The sequence below is a fragment of the Plasmodium malariae genome (assembly GCF_900090045.1).
Source record: "Plasmodium malariae genome assembly, chromosome: 1".
Lineage (NCBI taxonomy): Eukaryota > Apicomplexa > Aconoidasida > Haemosporida > Plasmodiidae > Plasmodium > Plasmodium malariae.
In genome coordinates, this window is record NC_041775.1 from 1,274,444 (window position 1) to 1,297,651 (window position 23,208).

The 23,208-nt window shown below is 19.4% G+C and overlaps 1 protein-coding gene and 4 pseudogenes across 1 annotated transcript, besides 4 other annotated features; 2 read left to right on the forward strand and 3 right to left on the reverse strand.

Moving 5' to 3' along the window:
- Positions 1 to 268: 268 nt before the first annotated feature.
- Positions 269 to 1,100, forward strand: PmUG01_01032800 (annotated as a pseudogene).
- Positions 269 to 1,100: a sequence feature (Plasmodium exported protein, unknown function, pseudogene).
- A 4,375-nt stretch (positions 1,101 to 5,475) lies between these two features.
- On the reverse strand, positions 5,476 to 6,111 carry PmUG01_01032900 (annotated as a pseudogene).
- Positions 5,476 to 6,111: a sequence feature (Plasmodium exported protein, unknown function, pseudogene).
- A 3,400-nt stretch (positions 6,112 to 9,511) lies between these two features.
- On the reverse strand, positions 9,512 to 10,370 carry PmUG01_01033000 (fam-m protein; the record flags this gene model as incomplete). The annotated part of the gene is made up of 2 exons (XM_029008560.1): positions 9,512 to 10,153; positions 10,284 to 10,370. The coding sequence occupies 2 exons, from the start codon at positions 10,368 to 10,370 to the stop codon at positions 9,512 to 9,514; spliced, it is 729 nt and encodes a 242-aa protein (XP_028860108.1).
- A 5,364-nt stretch (positions 10,371 to 15,734) lies between these two features.
- On the forward strand, positions 15,735 to 16,659 carry PmUG01_01033100 (annotated as a pseudogene).
- Positions 15,735 to 16,659: a sequence feature (tryptophan-rich protein, pseudogene;~hypothetical protein).
- Positions 16,660 to 20,040: 3,381 nt separating this feature from the next.
- Positions 20,041 to 22,492, reverse strand: PmUG01_01033200 (annotated as a pseudogene).
- Positions 20,041 to 22,492: a sequence feature (STP1 protein, pseudogene).
- Positions 22,493 to 23,208: the final 716 nt, after the last annotated feature.

Sequence of the window (23,208 nt, forward strand, 5' to 3'; positions counted from 1 at the left end):
CCTTCTCTATTTTATAATTTTAATAAATTATATTTTTATGCAGAAAATTTACTAACATATTTTTATTTGATTCATTATTTCCGTTTTTACTATTGAATATATGGTATATTTATCATTAAATAAAGAAAGGTAAAAATTTTAAAATTTTAAAGTTGTAGAAATAATAAAGAGAAATTATAAAATATCTTCTATTGTATATTACTGAAAAAGTTATATAGATAGAAATTCTAATATCTCAAAAGATTTAGAATTTATAAAAAATTTTGGAATGTCGGCACAAACAAATAAATTCTTCTACTCTAAACTTTTCTTATTTGCCCTAATATTATGGATATATCTTAACTCCTATAAGGTAGGATAATTATTAAATTCTATATTTGTTATTCTTTTTTTATAATCCCACATTTTCATTTTAAAATAAAGATTTGTTAATATGGAAATAGAGATAATTTTTAGAATGTAAATTTTCGCTAATTTTTAACCAAGTACTGGAAAATCATGGAATAAGAAAATCATTATTAGTAATACAGTAGATGTAAGGATACTCAGATTACTGTGTGGAAAAATATACAAAAATCGTAAAGATGTACAATTAACTTTAAAAGGAAATTTTCATGGAAAAATTAAAAAACAATCTAACTCATTAAAAGAGTATGATAATAATGATAGAGAATTTGGAAATATACAAAAAAAATCACCCAAGAAGGAAAAAAATACATCAAAAAAAAAAAATTATGTTTTCACCCATATTTGAGCCTTTAAAGAAAATAGATGAAATGTATGAAATGCAACTATTAAAACTATTAGATACTGAATATAAAGAATCAAGTAATTTTAGTGGTTCATATATGCGGAAATCCTTAAGGTTCCTTATAGTTTTTTATCCAATTATAACTTGGTTTGTTTGCGCAAAGGTTTTAATTGTATTACATTATTCTAAGTTTTTAGGATATGAAAATATTCTACCGCAAGGTTATTGTGTATTAGTTCCATTTTTTATTTTAACTGTATTTTATGTTTTCTATAAATTATGGAAAAATATGTACAAGTGTATAAATAACAAGTTGAATTATATTAGGGTATTCCGAAACCCTTATTAAGATAAAACTATAGAATAATACTTTTATATATTTACATGGAATTCCGATATTTAAGTATACATATAATTTTATATGTTTATGAATATACATAAATATGTAAATTCTCAATATGTACATAATAGTAGAATTATATTCTACTCATTTTTGATCTATAGGTATTCTTTTAATATTGTTCTTATCTTTCACAATGTAAATAGTTCATTTATGTTTTTAGTGTTTTCTTGCATAATTACTTTTTCCTAAGATCTATTAGAAAATTTACATTTTTAAATTATTTGTTTTTTTTATTTATGTAAGTAAAAATATCACTAATTATGTGTGTTTTTAGTATTATACGATTCTTATATTTTGATTATTTATTTTATTTATTTTGTAATTTATGTTATTTTTCTTTATTTGATGATATTCATTTCAATTTTTTATGCAAAATTTTAGGGAAATAAAATTATTAAACTTGTCCTCTTTAAATTAATATTATTATTGAACATTTATAGATGTTAATTACATATAAATTAGAATGAATCTTATTAGAACAAACAGGAACATGGGAAAATAGACATTTAAAATAAATAAAAAATTGATTTTAAAATATTTTTTACTTAATAGAACTATAGTTTCTTGGAAATTTTAATTTTTCCATATTATATATTTTGATTGAGTAACAAATGAATAAAGTACAGAATTGCTTCTTTCATAAAATAAACAAAACTATTATTTATCATTCATTCGTTAAGTAATAATTTTCACAATAACATATTTATTATTATTTTTTTATCTTTTATGTTATACTATTTATGTAGTTATTTCATTTTTTACGAATAATGTTAATTATTAATGTCTGTATTACTTCTTTTATTGAAATTATATACAATATATTATTTTAATACGGTATATAACTAATTAAAAAGCATATATATATTTGAGTATCATTTTTTTTTTATATTTATATTAATAATGTCTTATATTTTTTAATAAGATAATTGTTTACAGTGGGCTATTTACTATTTTCTCATCAAAAAAAAATATCATATAACTACAACTATCTTAACTGCACAAATTATTATTTTCACGTTTATATAATATATAAAAATTTATCTTAAATTTTCCCTATATATTACCGATGTTATCGGAACAAATATTTTTATATAAGGATATATTGTCATAGGAAATATCTATTCCATCTTCTATATCAATACTATCATAGAATTTTACATAAAAATTATACGAAATTAAATGCCCTAAAATTTTTTTATAATAGAAAAAAAAAAAAAATAATATAATTTTTCTAAAAAATTAAATACAGTACTATACCTATAAAATAATTAATATAAAAAATTTAATTAATACTGAAGAATGCTTCTATAATTTTATTTTTTAACATAGAATATAACAAAGACTCTAAGTGCAAAATAAAATTTTATAATAGAAAAACATTAATTTACTAAAAATAATTTTAACAGTATAATACATTTTATGCAATAAAACTAAATATTAATAATAACAATAACGTTATCCTTCAGAGCATTTACTTATTATATTTAATATATGTTAGCTAATTTGTTTTAAAAATAAGAAAACTATAACTTATTTAATTATTACGCATTATTTTAAAAAGATTAATATATTATATATATATGCATTTTCTTATAATATAAAGTAAAATAGGATACTATATTCTAATTATATGAATTATTTAACATGAACTAAATAAATGATTATCATTTTGTTAACGATATTAATATTATATATTTGTGTTTTTACTTCTTTGTTTTTTTTTCTAAGTACTATGTTTATTTAAAAACGCATAATTTTATATTAAAATGAAAAAGCTTTTAAATAAATATATAATTCTAAAGATCATTTTAATGAACCAAAATCTATAAAAAATAAGTTCATTTTTTATATTAATTTTTTTAACTGATATCACATTATAACCATAAATGAATTCTGGAATTAATAGTATTATGTAAAATAGTTTGTAAGATAATTAAAATCATAAATAATGTTAAAATATTATATTATATTATTATTAAGATACTAGAAAATGCATTGTGAATTTTATAAATTGTATATTTATTATTTCGAAATCAAATGCCCAATATAGATAAAGATAAATAAATTAATTTTTATAATTATTCTCATTTACACAATATTCATCTAGAATATGATAAATAATATAATCTAATAGTTCCAAACAAATATTAAAGTTGTTCCTTATATTCCACTTTTTAAGAACTCACATTCTTTTATATAATATATGTTACTAGAATATTTAATGTGGAAATGAAAACGTTAAATTATTTAATTCCTAACAATAAATATACTACATATTGAATTTTTAAAAGTGTTCTAAAATGTATTTAAACATCTTTTATTAAAATAAATAGTTTAAATGGAATTAATAAAACAAATAATTTTATGGAATAAAATAGTTTGTTATATAATATTAACTGTATAAATAAATACAGGAAATGAAGTAAAACTTGTAATAATGAAAAAGTTACTATACATTTTCTATTATGATATATATTGAGAACTATCAAAAATGAATATACAGGGGAACTTTTAAGGATGATATTATTTCTAGTTAAAAATGTGCTATGTAAAATTGAATTCACTATGTTACAAAAAGTATTTTTTATTTTATATTATTTTGAAATAAATAAATAAATATATATATACGGCATGCATAAAATTAATTATTTTAATAGTATATTATAATATTTAATATTAACCAGAAAGTAAATACTAAAATAAACTTATTTTATGTTCTTATAATTAAGTTTATAAGTTTTCTAAAATTTCCTTCCCCACTTTTTATTTTCACCTTTGGTGGTTTATAACACATATAAATAAATGAATAAAAAAATATATACATCCTTTAATTCCATGCACATTGATAATAGACGTACAAAAATTCGATATATAAAAGAAAATCCAAACATAAGTAAAACATATATTTTCATATTTATGATAGAAAAATTTTTATATTAAATTAATCATCTAAAGCAGCTCATAAATTACTTGCAGGAGATATGTTATATTCAACTCCTTATTAATTAAATATTTTATAGATATATGTTTATATAATTGTTCAAACCTATTATAGGATATCAAAATAATAAAAACGAGATGATATTTTAGTAGAGTACAATTAATATATATTTATGTTTATTAATTTTAATTAAAAAAAAAAAAAATTATTAATATCAAAATATTAATAGTATTTATCGCATATTTTATATGTCATTAAGCACATTTAAGTCCATGGTAATTATATTTTTAGCACATAAATATAAAAATATATATATTATAACAAATGTAAAAATAATTACTCATAAGTATTTATGGAATTACAGGGAATAAATATATTTTTTTTTGTTCATTTCATTGGTAACTGAACTTATATATATATATAATTTGTTTTTTACAAAATTATTATTATTACACATCTAAAAGAAGAAACTTCATGATTATCGTTACTAATGTATTAGTTTTAATTGTTCATTACATTTGTTGGAATAAAAAAAAAAAAGTAGTGAAAGCAACTATAACATTTCTTTATAATGTATATTTAAGTAATTCTTATAGATTTTACTTAAAAATCTATTTAATGTGAATAAAATATGGAGTGTCAGTTTATCCCATATATCTAGAAGAATATATAATTCTCAGAATTAATAAAAAACTATAAATAATTCATTTTAAAAAGCAATGATTTTGTATTTTATCTTCATATTTTAGAATTAAATCCATTTGAAAATTTAAACTTATATTATATTATTTTAAATAGTAGCATATTATAATATATATATGATAATACTATACATAAAAAATATTTACCTTTACATTGTACTAAACAGATAAAAACATCTATTTATTTTCATTATATACAAAAAAAAAAGACATGTACAATTAACTTAAAACAAATAATACATTTTTTTAATTGGACACCGAAAAAATAATCTTGAACGAAAAAAAAGTAAAGGCAAATAAAACAAAACTATTATACTTTTTCAAATAACAATATGTATTTTTCTATTAATTAAACTATATAATACTAATTACACTTTTTTATATTAATTTTATATAAACACATTTATTTAACATAGAAATGTACTTAAAAAAACACAAATGCATTAAGTCTTAATATTAAATTACCTTAAAATCTTTATTTAAAGTAAATATATAAGAAATAAAAGAATCATATTCACTAAGAATTAAAAAAATATATTTTTAGATATCATATTAAAATAGTTATATACATGTAGGTGGTATGCTAAAAATCAAGTAACTGTATGGACATTTCTTGTATATGTTATATCCTGACATATACTATATAAGTTATATTTTCATATTAGGAGCGTTTTTTTATCTAAGAACTTAACTCATAACAAATATTTGGATTGTTTACCTTTATTACTTCATATTTTACTATTTTTATCAAAGTATAAAAAGTATCTAATATAATGAAGACAGTTACAAATCCTAAAATTGCAGTATTTACAACTTTAAGTGCAACATATAAAGCTTCTGTGTCCTTATTAGTATATACTCCATCCATTAATGAATTTACTATTTCTATCAATAAAGTTAAATATGGTGGAGCTTCTGATATATTCAGATTCCCATTTATCACTCTATTTTCAGTCATTTTATTAATTTTAGGGTTATTCCTAATTTCACGTAAAAAATGTAAAATGTGTAATATTTTTTTTTCAAAACATCTATCTATACTCTTAAGTATAGAAAACTTCTCTTTGTTAACTACTTTATTCCGCTCCTTCATATTTAATCAGTTTTCTTTTAAAACATCTCATTCTGGTATAGTTTCTTTATAACTTTTAGATATACCTTCCTCTTCATGTAGTAAATTGGTATATTCCTTTTTACCTGATGAAACCTCAGTTGATATAACATGTACAGAATCCTCCACTAGTAGTCGATTAGTTGTTAATGTTAAATGAACATGAGAATTATACTTTATTTTGAACATTTCATCATAGTTGTTCTAACAAAAGTAAAAATGTAAACATTTATTATTTACAAGGATATATACATCCTTACTAAGAAAATTGCATTTTCAAAAATAAAAAATGTACCAAAATAAAAATAATTAGAGAAAAAAAATATATGAAATTTTTTTAATATACTACATAATTTTATAACGATATATCCAAATTAAAAGAGTAAATATAAAGATTTTAATAAAAATGAGGGAATTAGATTTTGTTGTCGTTGTGTACCTCTCTAATATTATTATATATTAACTAATAAAAATGTCAATATTTAAACCCGATAAATAATATAAGAATCCGCTTATATTAGTCTTAAATATTTATTGTACACATAATATATTTAATTTTAATAGACGAAGAACATATAAAATTTTACAAATGAAAAATATCTTTTAATTCACTCAGTATAATATCATTGTATGTCAATTATATATAAAAAAGGAAAACTATTTAGTAAATAATTTAACTAAAGCTAAACTATTAATACTGAAAATATTTAAATTTATTATTTAAAGAATATTAAAATTTTTTTTTTAAACTTTTTAAAAAAGAAAAAAAAAATAATGCAACATAGAAGAATAATAGATAAATTAAAATCAAATAAAGAATTCGTCGTTGATAAAATTATTGAACTTACATAAAAGAATGTATAACATCTAGAAAACGTATATTAATATATATTCTAAAGCTAACCAGAAAATTTTAGGTTGCTTTAAATTAACAATTCTTATTTTATAAATGTTTTTTGTAGCGTTTCTTCTATTAGATAAATAATATTAATTATTATGATAGTTAAAATAGTAGAAAAATAATGTCAGTTATGATAAACTTTTTTTATTGTATAAAATAAATATTATTATATATATAAAAAATGTCTGTACCATTTGATGGATTATTTATATATTAATAAATTAAAAATTATATTGCTACTAAGAGTTTTGACCAATTTGTGTATATTTTTAAAAGTTACAGTGAGCATAATATTTTTGTACAATGATTTTATAGTATCATAATTTGAATCCAAACATAACACAATTTATTATTATTTAATGAATATATTTAATATTCATGAATTCCATAATGTTTGTTCCTTTGAATATGTGAATAAACATATATTTTATGATATATTTATGAATAAAAAAAAAATATATATATATAAAATGCTTGATTAAAAATAAATTTAGTACAAATTCTTATATGTAATTGCATAATCTCAAAAATGATTGCTTTCATATAATATTACAAATAAAAGGAACGAAAGTGAATATATTTAAGATATATAAAAGGATTATAAAAAAAATGTATGAATATAGAAGTTATACCAATTTTATAAATAAGAAAACATAAAAAGAATAAATAATATGCTATTGTATATAATATATAATATTTAAAACGTATTTTTAAGAGAAATAAAAAATACTAATATATTGTATAATATAAAAATTTCTAATAAGAAAATTATCTTGAATCTTATTATTTTTACTCTTCGTAAATAAAAACGCAAATGTCCTATAATTATAAATATATTATATATATCATAGAAGAAAAAAAAAATACATGGTATACTTGTTATCTTAAAATTACAGTAATAAATATGGAAAAAGAATTTAAAAAAAAAAATTATGGTCATACAATTATTCCACATATATATATATATTATCTAACTATATGAAAATATTTTAATTAAATACAGTATTATTTATTACTAATCAATAAAAAAAAGGAAAGGAAAACTTTTTTTTGATTGAAATTCTTATTAGAAATATTTTCATTATTTTCTTGAAGAATTTGAATTATATACTGATCTAAATTGCTCTAGATTCTTAGTATGCTTTTACAAAAAAATTATATTCTTTAGTTATTTGGCTAATAATATACCTTTTAAAGTGTATGTAGTTAAGGTCACTAAAATTTATATTAATATCATAATAAAATTTTCATTTGAATATATAAGAAATCCAATATTATATATAAAAATTACTTGTAATTTTGTATGGAAAGCGTTTGTGCTATATTTATCCAATTAAGCGTTGTAAAAAAAAAATATATTAAATTTTTAAATACACCATATGAAAAATTTATGCAACTAAAATAAAAATTGTTGCGTAATTACGTATTATTTGTAAAAAAAAAAAAATTCTTTTTTTTTCTTAAATTGTATTTAAAAAGTGAATGCTATACTTACGATAAGATTGACAATTTCAGTATAAATTTTATATATATCACTAAAAGAATATTAACTTTTTACTTAATATATTTAAAGACAAAAAAATATCAAACAAAAATATAAATAAATACCAATGCATTGTTATATAGTTGTAGAAAACATATGCTTATTTTTTTTAACATTTTAGTTATTTAACTTGATATAGATGCTTTTACCAACTTGTAATTTTGCTATTATGTTAAAGAAAAAATATGAATTATTATATATTTTCCTTCTGTGTAAATTCATATAATTGATTAAATTAATCTTATAACTCAAAAAATAAGAAGAAATAGATTATTTATTTGTAAATTTTTCATGTAATATATATTTAGTTATTTTTTATAAGAACATTTAGCATACCAATTAAGTATAATAATAAAATAATATTTTCAATTCTTAATTCAACTGTGGATATATAGAAGCACAGAGTTATTTAATTACTATTAACAATTCATAATTAAAAAGGATACTATTTTATTATATATTTATAACTTTATATTTATATAATGAAAAAAAGAAAAACTACACTTAAGGAAGTTATTAGGATAAATAAGTTTACGACACATTTCAGATAAGACATATCCATAGAACAATTATTAATTTATTCCTAAGTAAAATATATATGCATACATATATATATATACGTTTAAATTTAAGAAACCGCATTCTATACATTTTATTAGTTACAAATCAAGACATATTTATTTTCATTTTGAAAGTAATAATGCATTTTTTTAATAATCTGAACAATTAATAAATTTAGACTAGAACAAAATATAAAATATAAAATATAAAGTAGAAAATTTAAGTACAGATATAAATTAGCAAAGTCATATAAAATTATATATATTTTGCTATTTTATATACTTTTGAAAGCGTAAATATATATATTTTATAGATATAAATATTAATTAATAATTGTATATATTATTCCATAAATTTATAATTGAACTTAAATAATAATTTAAAATACGAATTCGAAAATATTAGAATATTCTTATTCACAAAAAAAAATGTAATTTTTTGCTGTTGTGTACTAGAAAGACCAGATATACAACAATGTTTTTGTAAAATTATAGTTATTATAGCTATGTTTATTAAAAATATATAACTAATGATATTACAGATATTATCTCATAGTAATATATTCCTTAAAATAACATACATATTCATAATTATTCATTTTACTCATTCATATATTTAATTCTTTTATATTTTTCATTATTACTTAAGATTTTAGGAATTGATATTATAATTATGATGGCTAATATAGCGATAATTGCACCAAAACATATTAGAAAAAAATAATATTTTGCTTCACCTAGATATCCTTCTACAGCTTCCCATATGTTGCTCAGATTTAATGAAGTTTTAAGCCAATCTCCTGCATCTTTTAACTTATTAAAGCCTTGTAATATGGGTAATCCTATTCCCAACACAATGAAATGAAAAAATATAAAGGCTCCAAAACCGTAATTTCTAAATTTTATTTTTTTTAAAGCTATATCACGAGTTCTCCTTTTTTCTTCAAGAAAGTCATCATAATCTTTTTTTTTTATCAACTTTTTTTCAAAATGAAAGTGTTTTCCATCAAACATTCCATTAATATAATCTATAACCTCTGTATAATATTGTGCCTTGTTTAATGAACTTCTTGTAGAATGTTTGATTTTTCCTTTGTTTGGCTTTCCATTAATTGGTATATCGTTTAACCCTAACATATCTGAGTCCTTATTTTGTTTATACTTTGATAGTAATCTGTAATTTCTTGTATCAAATCTTCTAAAAATTTTGCAATTCTCATTCATTAATTTATTAAGAGAAATCTAAAGAAACATAAGCAAATATTTGTTATTTGAAACAATAACTAATGTAAAGGTAAAAAAAAAAGTATAAATAAAAATAAAAAACTAAAAATATAAAGAATGGAAATATCTTCATATAATATTAACATACCTTATCATTATAAAAATGATATATGGAACCTAAAAGGATAAACCCCAGGATTTTAATAAATAAGAGAAACATAATTTTTTGTTCCATGTTATAGATATTTCTTACTGAAATATATACATTATGAATAAATTAACAATAATATAATATACTCCTAATGATACTGTATACTATATTAACGTATTTAATTTGTTTTTTTTATTATTTTTTATTATTTTCGTAAAATCATAATAAAATGTATATAACTATAGTGAATTTTACTACACAGACTAAGAAAAATAAGTTTGAAAATATATTATAAAAATTTAAAAAATATTGATAATTATAAAATATTAACCTTAGGAAAATAATAGAATTCGACCTGATTATTAAATATTTAATATATATATATTATTTATTTAATATAGTAAATAAATAATTTTTTTAAAACCTTTTTTCATACTAAAATAGAAATTAATAGATATAATAACTTAGTATTTTGAAACATTGCATTTATATGGAATATGGATTTTCGAGAATATAGATATAACACTGTTCTATACATTAAAAAGTTAATTACTAATTTTAATGATATATTAGTATGAATTATAATTTTAAAAACATTATATTTTGGAAAAAATGGTAATTACTGATAATGCATTAATTATTATAACGTAATAAGAGTTGAAATGGATGAAAAAAATATAATTTACACAATATTTTGTGTTTTGTTAACTATAGTAGACGGATTATCTGTTTTATAGGAACTTACAAATTTTTATAGTTTATAATATATTTAAAATAACTAATCAACATGTACATCTTAATCTAAGAAGAATTATATATACTAAAGGTAAATACAAATATTTTTTATTTTTGAATGATAATTTTTGAAAATTATAACTTCCATCTTAAATTCATAATACAATTTCTAAATGAAATGATTTTATAATATTCTACTTAATTTTTGTTTTTTTAATTATATATATTTATAAGAAATATTAATATAATATAATTTAATAAAAAGAATAAAATAAATTAAAATAAAGATAGTCGTATTATATATATTATTATCAGGGTTATAGTGGTTGAATATTATTTTCGTCATTACTTTCATTAATAAAAGTTCTTATCTTTTTTTTATTATTAAGTATATCATACATATTTAAGTAGTTTTTGTAAAATAGAATTAAATGAACTATAATGTAATTGTAGTAGAAAAAGGATAAATGTGTTTATAAATTTATTTATTCGAAAAACATTATAATGCTCAGTATAAATAAAGTTCTACATGCATTTTATCCAAAAAGAGAAACTATAATAATGGATATTGACTAATGCAATCCAATAAATCGAAACCTGTTCATTAATATATAACTATATTTTTTATCGTTATAATATATTAACATGAACTTTATGGATATTATACGATTTATTTAAGCATGAATTAAAGGTAAGCATTGTTTCAGGATTGCAGAAAAATAAAATGTATAAGAGATAAAGCAAAAAACTTCAATAATTCAAAAAAAAAAGAAATATTTTAACAATATTATCATAAATCTAACAAATAGCAAAATCAAAAACAATTTTAAAACTAATAAACACAAAAAAGAAACAAACATTTTTTAACGCTGTGTATTATTATAATTATTTGTTTGACTTATAATTATAATGATTTCTCAAAAAAAAAAAAAAAGAAGTTTGTACATATATATACTCACTTGGTTTATTAGTTCTTTTTTCTTTTACTTTTTTATTTTTATTTTTCTGTGTATCATATTTTTCCATTTTCTCCCGAACTGTTGTTACATAAATATAAATATTAGTATAGTCGTACAAATGCGTTATATAATATCGATTAGAAATCGTAATTAATTCTGGGTAACTCCCTTGAAGTAGATTCATATGTTGTATAATTTTTACATTCATTTCTTTTTTATATCCTGAAGATGAACAATCTATTATTGATATATACTAAATCTTCTGTATTCCTGTCTTTTTTTCTATTCATTATGATCCATATATAATTATTTATAATTTTTCTTTTAAATTCTGTCTTCATATATATTTTTTTTTTCTTTATCAGGAACAATATGTAGTTAACTTATTTCATTAGTTCTATCTATTATTTACATTTGCATATTTTATTCTGATAATGTCTTTGGTATACATTTCTCTTCCTCCTAAATAGTATTTCCTCTTATAATTTTTTTTATATTAAGAAAATTTTTATGTTTAAATTAAATTAATTCTTAATCATCATTATAACTAATCAAACTTCTATTTGCATATTCAATGGTTTCTTAAACTTTATGTTCCTAAAATTTCTTGTTTACACTATTTCTAATGTGATTCTTTTAATTCCTCCATAGTATATGAAGGATTTGAATTTTTATCGATATATTCAATTCTCTTTATGTTTTTGAAAAACAAACCTAAAAAGTGTATCTGTGTAATATTGTATTCATCATATATGCATTCCAATAATACCATCATACATATCAATAGCAATAATTTTTCTGTAAGTATTTTCCTTAGTCACTTATAGTATTCTTCGAAAACTTTTTTAACTCCTAAGTGCTGCATAATTGTTTTTAACAAGTTTTTACATCTTCATTAATATATATATATCATATTCTTTATTAAGTTTCTTAAAGTTTTCTTATTAAATACACTGTTCTAACATGAATTTGTACTTAACCAGTCATTGTATGAATGTACTTTTTTTTATTTCTATTATAGGATTTATTACAGTTGAAATTACCATATCCAATGTTCTTGAATCCACTATCATATCTATATATTGTTTTATTTCATTTATTCATTTAAATTTTAAATTATGAATAGATTCTTATTTTACCTCTAATGTAATATTCATCTATAATCTTTTATATGTTTTACTCTTTAAATAACTTTGTCTGCTTAATATATTATTATTATATGATTAATTTTCCACATTCAATACTGGTTCAATTTCTTCCTTAATATTAGTTGTTTTGCTTTCTTTTTTTATAAACATTCTATTGAATATTTCTAAGAAATATACATTAACCACTTTCTATTGTTCATTCATACATTGTTCTAATACTTCTACGTGTATATTAATATCACTTTTCTTTGCCCTTTTTTCCTTAGTTTTCTTAAATTTATTCGAATATTTATGTTTGTATATACTTTTTTCGATTTCTTTTTTTTTCTAGGAAACCTAATTATAGTATGCATTTTCATGAATTTTAGTAGTTTTAAAATAGTAATATGCACCATTTATTAATAGTAAACCAAGTTCTTTCTTTTTTTTGTTTTTATTTCTACTTAGACTACCTATTCCTAATCCAAATGTTGCATAGTACAATGAAATAATGATACTAGTCATGCATATATTATAACATTATTTTATATTTTAATTATAATAAATTTAAGATATCAAAGAACAAAAAGAAATATTAACATTTTAAAATGCGCCTTTTATATTACATTTTGAAAAAGTATTAAAAATGTGATAACGGCTACAATTATTAGGATGGACATATCATTTGAACCATTTTATTTTATTTTACATTAACAGAGTTTTTTGATGTATATAAAAAGATAGTTCATCTTTATGTATTACCCAAATACCGAATAAAATTATGACATATATGTATACATAATTACACTGTGGAATAATTTTATATCTCCTTTTAACGATGAATAGAACATTCAAATTAAAGTGTACAGAAGTGTGTAATTATGCAAATGGAAATTTCTTTTTCGATAAGATTTTTGAAAGATACGTTTATATTAAAGCTATGAGTATATTAAACCTATTAGTAAAATTTCTGATACTAAAAATAATTACACAATAAATTAGGAGATAATTTATGATAGTAATATTTTTAGTATTATATATATAACATTTTAACTGTCTCTGTATGGATATACTTAATACTAAGAAATGCCGCTATAGTTTTAAGAATATATTATAAAAATATATTTATTTTAGGAGATATACATACGTATTCTTATTATAATAGAATATAACTAGAATATATATTATATCTTCTAAATAGAATATAATACTATGTATATATTAAAATATTTTCTGACGCATTAATATTTGCTTACGCCATACATTTTCATATGTTTAATTCTTTAGAACAAATGTACATTCTTTTAAATATAATAGGGTTCCCACAGTAGTATTTACTTCTAAATGTGAATAGTGTTCATTTTCAGTCATATTATTTTTAAAATTTTAATATCATTCCAAAAAAATATATAAAAAAAATTTCAAATTGTAATCCTTATAATATATTTATAAATAAAAAACACTTTTCCTTCATTTTTTTAGGATTATTAATTACATCAAATAATGCTCAAGTTAAATAATAAATATATATTAATAAAGAATAATATATGTAAATTATAATATGGTTCCATTTTATTTTAAAAGCATTCGCATTCATTAAAAACTATGAAATAATTAATATTTTCGTCCACAATTTTTCTCCATAATTTTTATTATTTTTTAATAACAAAATTTTTTAATCAAAAAATAAAATACTAAAAATACACGGATAATTTTTCTTTTAATTAAACCAAAATATGTTGAAATAAGGATATTGATTTGAATATGTTCTAGTGACCTTAATTATTTTAAATAAAATAAAAAATAAGCAAAAACAACAGCAAGCAATATTATATAATAAAATGAAAAGTATAAAATTATATATATAAAAATACAAAAAAAAGTTAAAGGAAAAAGTCTAATATAAATAAAAATACGAAAAGAAATCAGGAAAAAATGTGTAATTATATAAATAAAAATATAAAAAAAAAGAGTAAAAAAATTATTTCATTTTAAATATTAAATTTTTTTTAACTTTTTATAATTTCAATATATAATCGTTATTTAAGTATTTACTTAATAAAAGTTTAAGTTTTATAATTGAATTATTTATTATTAAATTTTTTTATTATTTAATTTTTATATCATATTTAAAATGCGTAAATACATAAGCCACAATATTTCAAAAAAAAAAAATAATAAATCATAGGAATATAAAAATGAGTAATACTAAATGTATTTATAAAAACATTTAACTTGAAATATATTTATGTAAAAAAAGGACAAATGGAAACATATTGTTACTCTGTAAGTTTTTTATATCACTTCGCTTTAGATTAATCTCAGTTATATTTTAAAATTAAATGTTTTATAAACAAAAAAAAATTGTTAAATACTATTAACATTATTATAAGTTACAGGTACAAAAAAAATATATAATAACATATAATTATAATGGTGTTTTTCAAGGGAAATTATATGTTTTCACTAAATTAATGCTTAATAAAATTCAAATTTTTAATTTTATTGAGGTATATTTTTTATAAACTCTTTTCAATTTTTTCCTTCTATTATTTTATAATATGTGCTTTTGTAATATATTTTCCTTAAATTTAAGAGATATAAAATAAATCTATATATTATTAAAGATGAAAACAAAATTACTCTTTGCATTGGTGTGTGTATCCATATTTAATTTATGTACTGCCAGTTCACCTAGTGGAAACTGTGAAAGGGTAAGATTAAATTATTCTTATAAATGAATTAAAAATTTTTAATTCTATTTGAAAACTGAAATAACATGATATATAAATTTTATTTTTAATATTTATTTAGATTACTACTGTGAAAACGAAGATTCCAGCTTGTAAGTGTGATGGCAATAAAAGAAATGTGAAAAAGCGTCATTTAAAAAAAAAAATTTCGGAAACAAAAAAATCAAAAAATTGTAAAAATTTGAATTCGAAAAAATGTTTTTCGACAGAGAACAATGAAATGTTATTATATTTAGGAAAGAAAAAAGATGCTCAACTTGAAACTGATTTTTTGAGACGGACTAATCATTTGAAAAACTTAAGATGTAAAGGTATACCATATAAAGCAAATATGAAAATAGATGCTAAAACTACTTTGCTTGATGCACTGTCTATGTATGATTATGATGATTATCATAAAATATGTAAAATGCATTGATGATCACATTATATGAAAGATGTTGATGAAAAATGGATTAATAAATATGGAAAGAAATACGGTAAAATTAAAGAAAAAATGATTAAGAAGTATAAATGGGATTCAGAACTAAAATATCTTTACTAACAGTAAGATAGGATACCATAGGAAAAACTTGGATTAAAATGAGTTCATAATTAGTATATAAAGATTGAAAATCTTTGATATTGAGTATTGAGAAACAGAAGAGAAAAGGAACGCGTCTTTTATCTAATAAACCATATTCATAAAAAATGTGTTCCTGATATGTGAACTAAGTTGAAATAATGGGGTAAACGTAATGTTACTTTCTATAAGGAGTTGTTGATATTGTTTTATAAAAAAGAGTTACAAAATAAATAATAACACGTATGAATACTAGAGAAAACAAAGTACCAGACTAATAAATGTGAATAAAAATAAGATATATTATAGGTAACTGAACAGGAAAAAGTTATAAATACTTTTTGTACATAATTTCAAAAATACAGATTTTCATACCATATAAGTGAAGTGCAACATAGACGAATATGTGTAATAGAAAACATGCAATATATATATATTTGGCATCCAATTTGGTTTATAGAACATATTGAAGGGAATATATTATATTCTACTTAAACAAACAAAAAAGTTATAGGGGGGGGGGAAAAAGTCAAACAAGTGCAAACAACGTAGAAACGGCAAATGGAAAGAGTTTTTTACATAATAAAATTCTAATGAACTCAACGTAAAATAGTTATGATGTTGATTTTAGCTTCAGTTCTTAAATAAGAATCCTTTACCTTTTTTTAGATTTATATGTATTTCGTTTATCTAAGTTTAAATTATATTTGTTCTTTATATCATTTAATGGTATAACATTTAATTAGTATTTGAACAGTGGTATACTTTGAAAAATAATTTTTTTTTCTTGTATTTTATAAAAGTAATTTTTCATATAAATAATAGTAACCATAATTTTTTTTTATTAGAAAGGTATTTCTTAGTTTTAACTATACATATTTTTATATGTAGTTATACTGCTATAATTAGGGTGGCTTATAGAATTAAACAGTTTCTTTTTATTTTTAAATTTATGAGAAAACATATGAACATTTCAAACTGTAATTAAAATTTCTTAAAAAATATTAATTCCATATTAGTGTATTTTCTTTATTAATATAATTTTATTATGTTGTTTTACCTTTAAGTGCCTTTAATTTTAATTCAAATATTTTAACAGTAAGTTATTAGAAATAAAGCTAAAAACAAAATTTTTGATATATACAATTTTTTTTCTAATAATTTTTCTATTAGAACATGATGATATAATTAACAGAATAAAACAAAAATAAAATAACATAAAATTATGAATTTTGAAATTGATATAAGGAATTATATATACATATTATAGTGGCACTTCAATATACCTTAAGATTAAATTATTATCTATTTTATATTATGTAAGAAAATAACTTGTAAATCGATGGAGAAATGGGTTCTGTAAAATACATTAAAGCATTGATAAAAATATTATAAACTAACGAAAAAAAAAAATATGTGAGCTTTACAAGTAATGAAGAAAAATCTTTAATAAAATTGTGTATATCATTTTTTCAACGTAGTATTAAATTAAAATTTTTTTTCACGGAATATTTATGTATAATAATATTACAAAATTACATAAAATAATAAAAATATGTATTATTCATTTATAAAATATTTCCGTCATATAAATAATAAATAATTTAAATTATGTTTTTATGCATTTATTGAATTTATTATAATCATGTATTACTAGGTTAACTTTTGTTTTTCATTTATACATAAATATTTATAAGTACAGGTTTGTAAAATGTTCTTTTTTTATATATTTGGATGATTAATTATGAATAAACTGATATTCTTAAAATATTATTTTATGCTATTTTATTATTATATTTATTAAATATATAATAAACTAACATTTATATTAATATATTTTTTGTGTACAAATAAATCTGGGATAAAATATGAATGCGCATACATAAAAATTTAATGAACATATCAGTTATATTTAAAAAATTAATATAAATAAATTCATAATATTTCAATATAAAATTTTATAATTTTTTGCATACATCCTTATGAATAATGGGACCAGTATGTTCGTTTATTAATGAAGCATTATTATTTTTTAAAAAAAATAATATTAATTTTTATGTAAAATATTTTTTCACAAATTTTTCTAACTATAAAGTTTTTATTTATTAAAAATAATTTTATATTTATGGCTCTGTGTAATATTTATTAGCAAGAATTTTCATTTATTAATACCAAAAAATGGGGCTTAATTTGCATAGTCATTCACGAGTATTGGGGTTGCATATAATAAATCATTTATGTGGATAAAATACATATGTTATTGAAATTTTATTATTATTGAATTTTATATATAGCATATGAATTACTATGCTAAATTATATGTTAAAATCTATATAGATCAATGTATAATATATTATGTGCTACATTTTATATATAGTAACATGAACGAAATTAATAAAAATTCAAATGAATCTAAATGTTATAAAATTTTATATGAAGTATACTCCCTAAAAAAAAATGCATATATATTGAATTTATTAATATTTAATTATACTTATTAAAGCTTTCATCTTTTTTAGAGTTGCCTTTTTGAATTATTTTAACAAGGATGTTGATGCTTATCATATACTCCAAAAAATATTAATATTACGTTTTAGGTAACAAAATATCTTAGATATGAAAAACAAAGAAGACGAATATGTAGAACACATATATATATTTTTAATATTTACAAATATAAAGCCTCTAAAGTATGGAATGTACTATAAAATTATTAATTTCATTAAATATCTGCATTATATATTTAATTATTAAATATGCAATATTATTGTATTTCTTATTAATACAAAATTGTTTGTATTATGTTTTTTAAATTGCATATTAAGTTCATATAAAAATTTTATTAATATATATATTAGATTACAAGTCTCAAAAATTGACCTTCATAATAAGGTGTAATGTTGTATCTTAATATGAAAGAACAATAAATTATGAAAATTGTAATATATTTTTTTTTATCTCAGTGCATTAGAAATATTGTTAAATATAAGAAAAATGAATTTCTTATAAGTAAAACATCATATTATATTGTTATAAAAAAATAAAATAATATATGTATATATAAAAAAATACTTATTTGCTGTGTTAATCTCAGCCTCATCAGTACAATTGTGGAAATATTGTTGCCAATGTTATGTTGCATGTTAATCTAACATATATATACTAAATTTTATATATTTTAAGAATATAAGTTATAAATTTCAATATATATATTTTTATATCAGTAAAAGCAATATTTATTAAGGGATGAAACAAAAAATATTACTTAAAAATTCATGAATACATATATTTAATATATGAAATTTTTTTTTGTATATATATATATATATACATTAACACATTTTATTTAATCAACTGTTAATATAATATTATTATAGTTATCCTTGCAGAAATAAAAAGTTCTATATAAATGGAATATTTTCTAAATAATTACATTTTGATCTTTTTATATCATGGCTTCTCTTTTCTTTTAAATTAGTCATTACTTTTTATTCTTCTTTATTTCAGTCTACATTACAAATTTTAAGAAATTGTTTTCATTGGAAACTATTCTCTTTTAAATGTCATTCATGTATTTTTGTGATGTATAACTATGAACTTATAAATTGTATTTTTCTTTTATTTCATCTGTTTGTTTACTGTATCATCATTAACTATAGAACTTAGATATGTAAATCCCTCTCATTCAATTTTCTATCTCTTGTGTAAAATTGTCTGCTTCTATATAAGTAAGAATTTCCTTGTTCCTACTACTTCCTAAATAGCTGTTGTTAGTTTCACGGGTATTTTCTTTTATCTGTGATTTTTCACATAAATTTACTTCTGTCTTACATTTATTTATGGAACTATCCAAATATAATGCCCTATTTTCTATCTTTTCATCCTTTTCTTCATTTTTCTAAAATCATTATAGAAAGAGTGTATGCATTTAAACTAGTAATTTGTTTTTTATGCACTTACAAAATACTTCATAATATATATGATGCTCCAATTCGCATATATTTTTTAGTAACACATCATTTTTGGTTTCTTTATTTTCGTATATATCTGAAATATTTTTCATTTCTTATGTCTTCTCCTTAAATTAATCCTCTTCCAAATAATGTTCTGTATTTGTACCCTATTTTGATATTCATTGACTCCATTATATTTTTCTTTGTCTAAAAATGGACATTTTTGATTTTAATTCTATTATTTCTTTTTTAATTCTTCCATTTTTCTTATGTAATTTTTTTGTTTTTTGAATTCATTTTTCAAATTATTAACCCTTTCTAATTTTTCAATTTCACAGGATTTCTGTGTCTTTCTAATCATATATTCCATAAAATATATTGTTTCTAAATATCACAGCTAATTTAATATTTCTCTTCTTTTCTTCTTTAATTTTTAAATTATAATAGGTTCTATACCGCTCTTCAGTGAAATCTCGTAGGGATATTTCCATAAATAATCCTTTTCTTAATTCTTATTCTTCATTTATGTATTGAGTACATCCATTTGTACTTCTACTATATTTTTAAGCCTGTACTATGTTCGCTTTGGCTCATTTACATTTTTATTCACGTTCAGTTCATTTATTTTTATTTTATTTTGTTAATTCTTCATCATTATGAATTCGGTTTTTTAAATGATAATATATTAAAAACTTATCCTTTTCGTCATAAAATGAAGGAAATAGTATTCTGAGTAATTTAATTTGTCTTCTTTTTATATTTTTCTTTTTTTTAACATACTTATTAAATCATACTACAATATAGGAAAAATCTATTTATAAAATAATTTAGTACAATAACTAAATAATTATCATATTTTTAATACATAAGTTTTATCTTACTTTAATGAGAAGGACAGATACAATAATAATTATATAAACTATCATTAGAATAGATGATATACATGCGTTACGAGAGTTTTACGATGTATCTGTAATATATTTTTGTATATAAATATTATTCATTCTGGTTATTTTAAAAATATAAATATAATTAGCACTAGTGGTATTTTGAATTTTTTTGGGTATAACAATGTTAAGAAAAATAGAGTTTTTGGATGATTATTCAACAGATAAAGAAGCTTTACGAGTTCCATGGGTTAATTTTATGACTTTGAGGATTGTTCTAGTTGATGAAATTTCTACAATTGTTTGAAGAGATTGACATTTTCAATATATAGGATTATTTGACATTTCATTTTGCACAGTTTCTTAAGGATTATCTTAATTTTCTATAAATTAAAGTTTAGGTTATGATATATGAAATTCTTCTTGGTGTTGGAGTGAAATTTGATATTCTATTTTCTGAATATTTTTCTGTTTATATTGATCCACTTGAGTATCTTGAATTTTCTTTTTAGTTTGAACATCCTATGCATATTGAATTTTTTTGCCTTATATCGGTGTTACTTTTTTTTTAAATGTACCTTTATGTGTTTCTTTAGCTTTTTTTGGTTATCTTTCTTTTCGTTTTTCTGACGTAATTTGACAGCATGTAACTTTTTTTGAGAATATGCAATTTCAGAGTACTCTAAATGTTTCTTGATCCAATATATTGAGCACTGACTGTAGTCCTCTTGTTTTAGGTTTTCTTTTTATGTATAAGTCTTGAATGAGGTATCTATTGTTATCAAAATAACTCTTAATATCCATAATCCAATTATTGCATTTCTTTAAATATTCAGCATTAGGCCCACGTGAAACTTTATTTTAATAAACATATTATTTTATTCAGTTCTGGACTTATTTAATCATAGGAATTTATTTCCTTATATTTTATTTCTTATGTTTCCATATATTTTTCATCCATAATTAACGGATATCTTTAATGTTTATCTAGTTTTTAATAGTAAGGTTTTACGCAACCGTTTACAGCTCTTCAGCATGGTGTTTGAATACAATTTAAAGGGGCAATTTTATTCTGAATTCAATAATTACTCATATCTTGGCATTTAAAAAATTTTATTCTTTATTATTATTATGTAAGTAACTAGTATCTCGTTTTACATATTCTATAATCCTTGTAAAGGCTTAGTCTCCAACGTATGTGAAAAAAGCCATACCCTTAACACTCGTATGCTAGAATCAAAAGAATTATTAAGAATTATATAAGAATTATTGTTTACGTTACATTCTCACTTTTTTTTAAAATAAATAAATAATTTATGTATAAATTTATTCATATCAAGAAACAACAAATATTACGAAGGAAATGTATTTTCCCGTAGTGACTCTATGTTACTGCTATAGTTCGTAGTAAAGAACAATCAGAAAGAAAAATTAAAATTTATATCTTTTTACTTATCAATAGAATTAATTATGATTAATATATATTAATTAAAAAAAATATATAAAATTATAAAATAAGTAAAAATATAGTTGAAATCAGTAAAATAATAGAATACACTAATATTAATTACATAGGATTCTAATCTTTTTATACCTTAAATAAATATATCACAACTGGAGATATATTATAATTTTAATTTTATTTTAAATAACAATTATATATATTTTTTTATGTAAAACATATATATCCTATATATAGAAGAATCCAAATAGTTAACAATAAAAAATTATACCTAATTAACATTAAGAAGTCGTAAAAAAATCATGGTAAAAAATAATTATTAATATATGTGTATTACGTATATGTTTCTTTTTCTTAATTAACATCAAAGTAATTGTATAATTATGTAATTTACATATAACATTTAATATAAAGTAATTCAAAATTAACAGTGATTCGAAATAAGTTTGTATATTCCTTCATAGTGTTACGAATATATTATTTA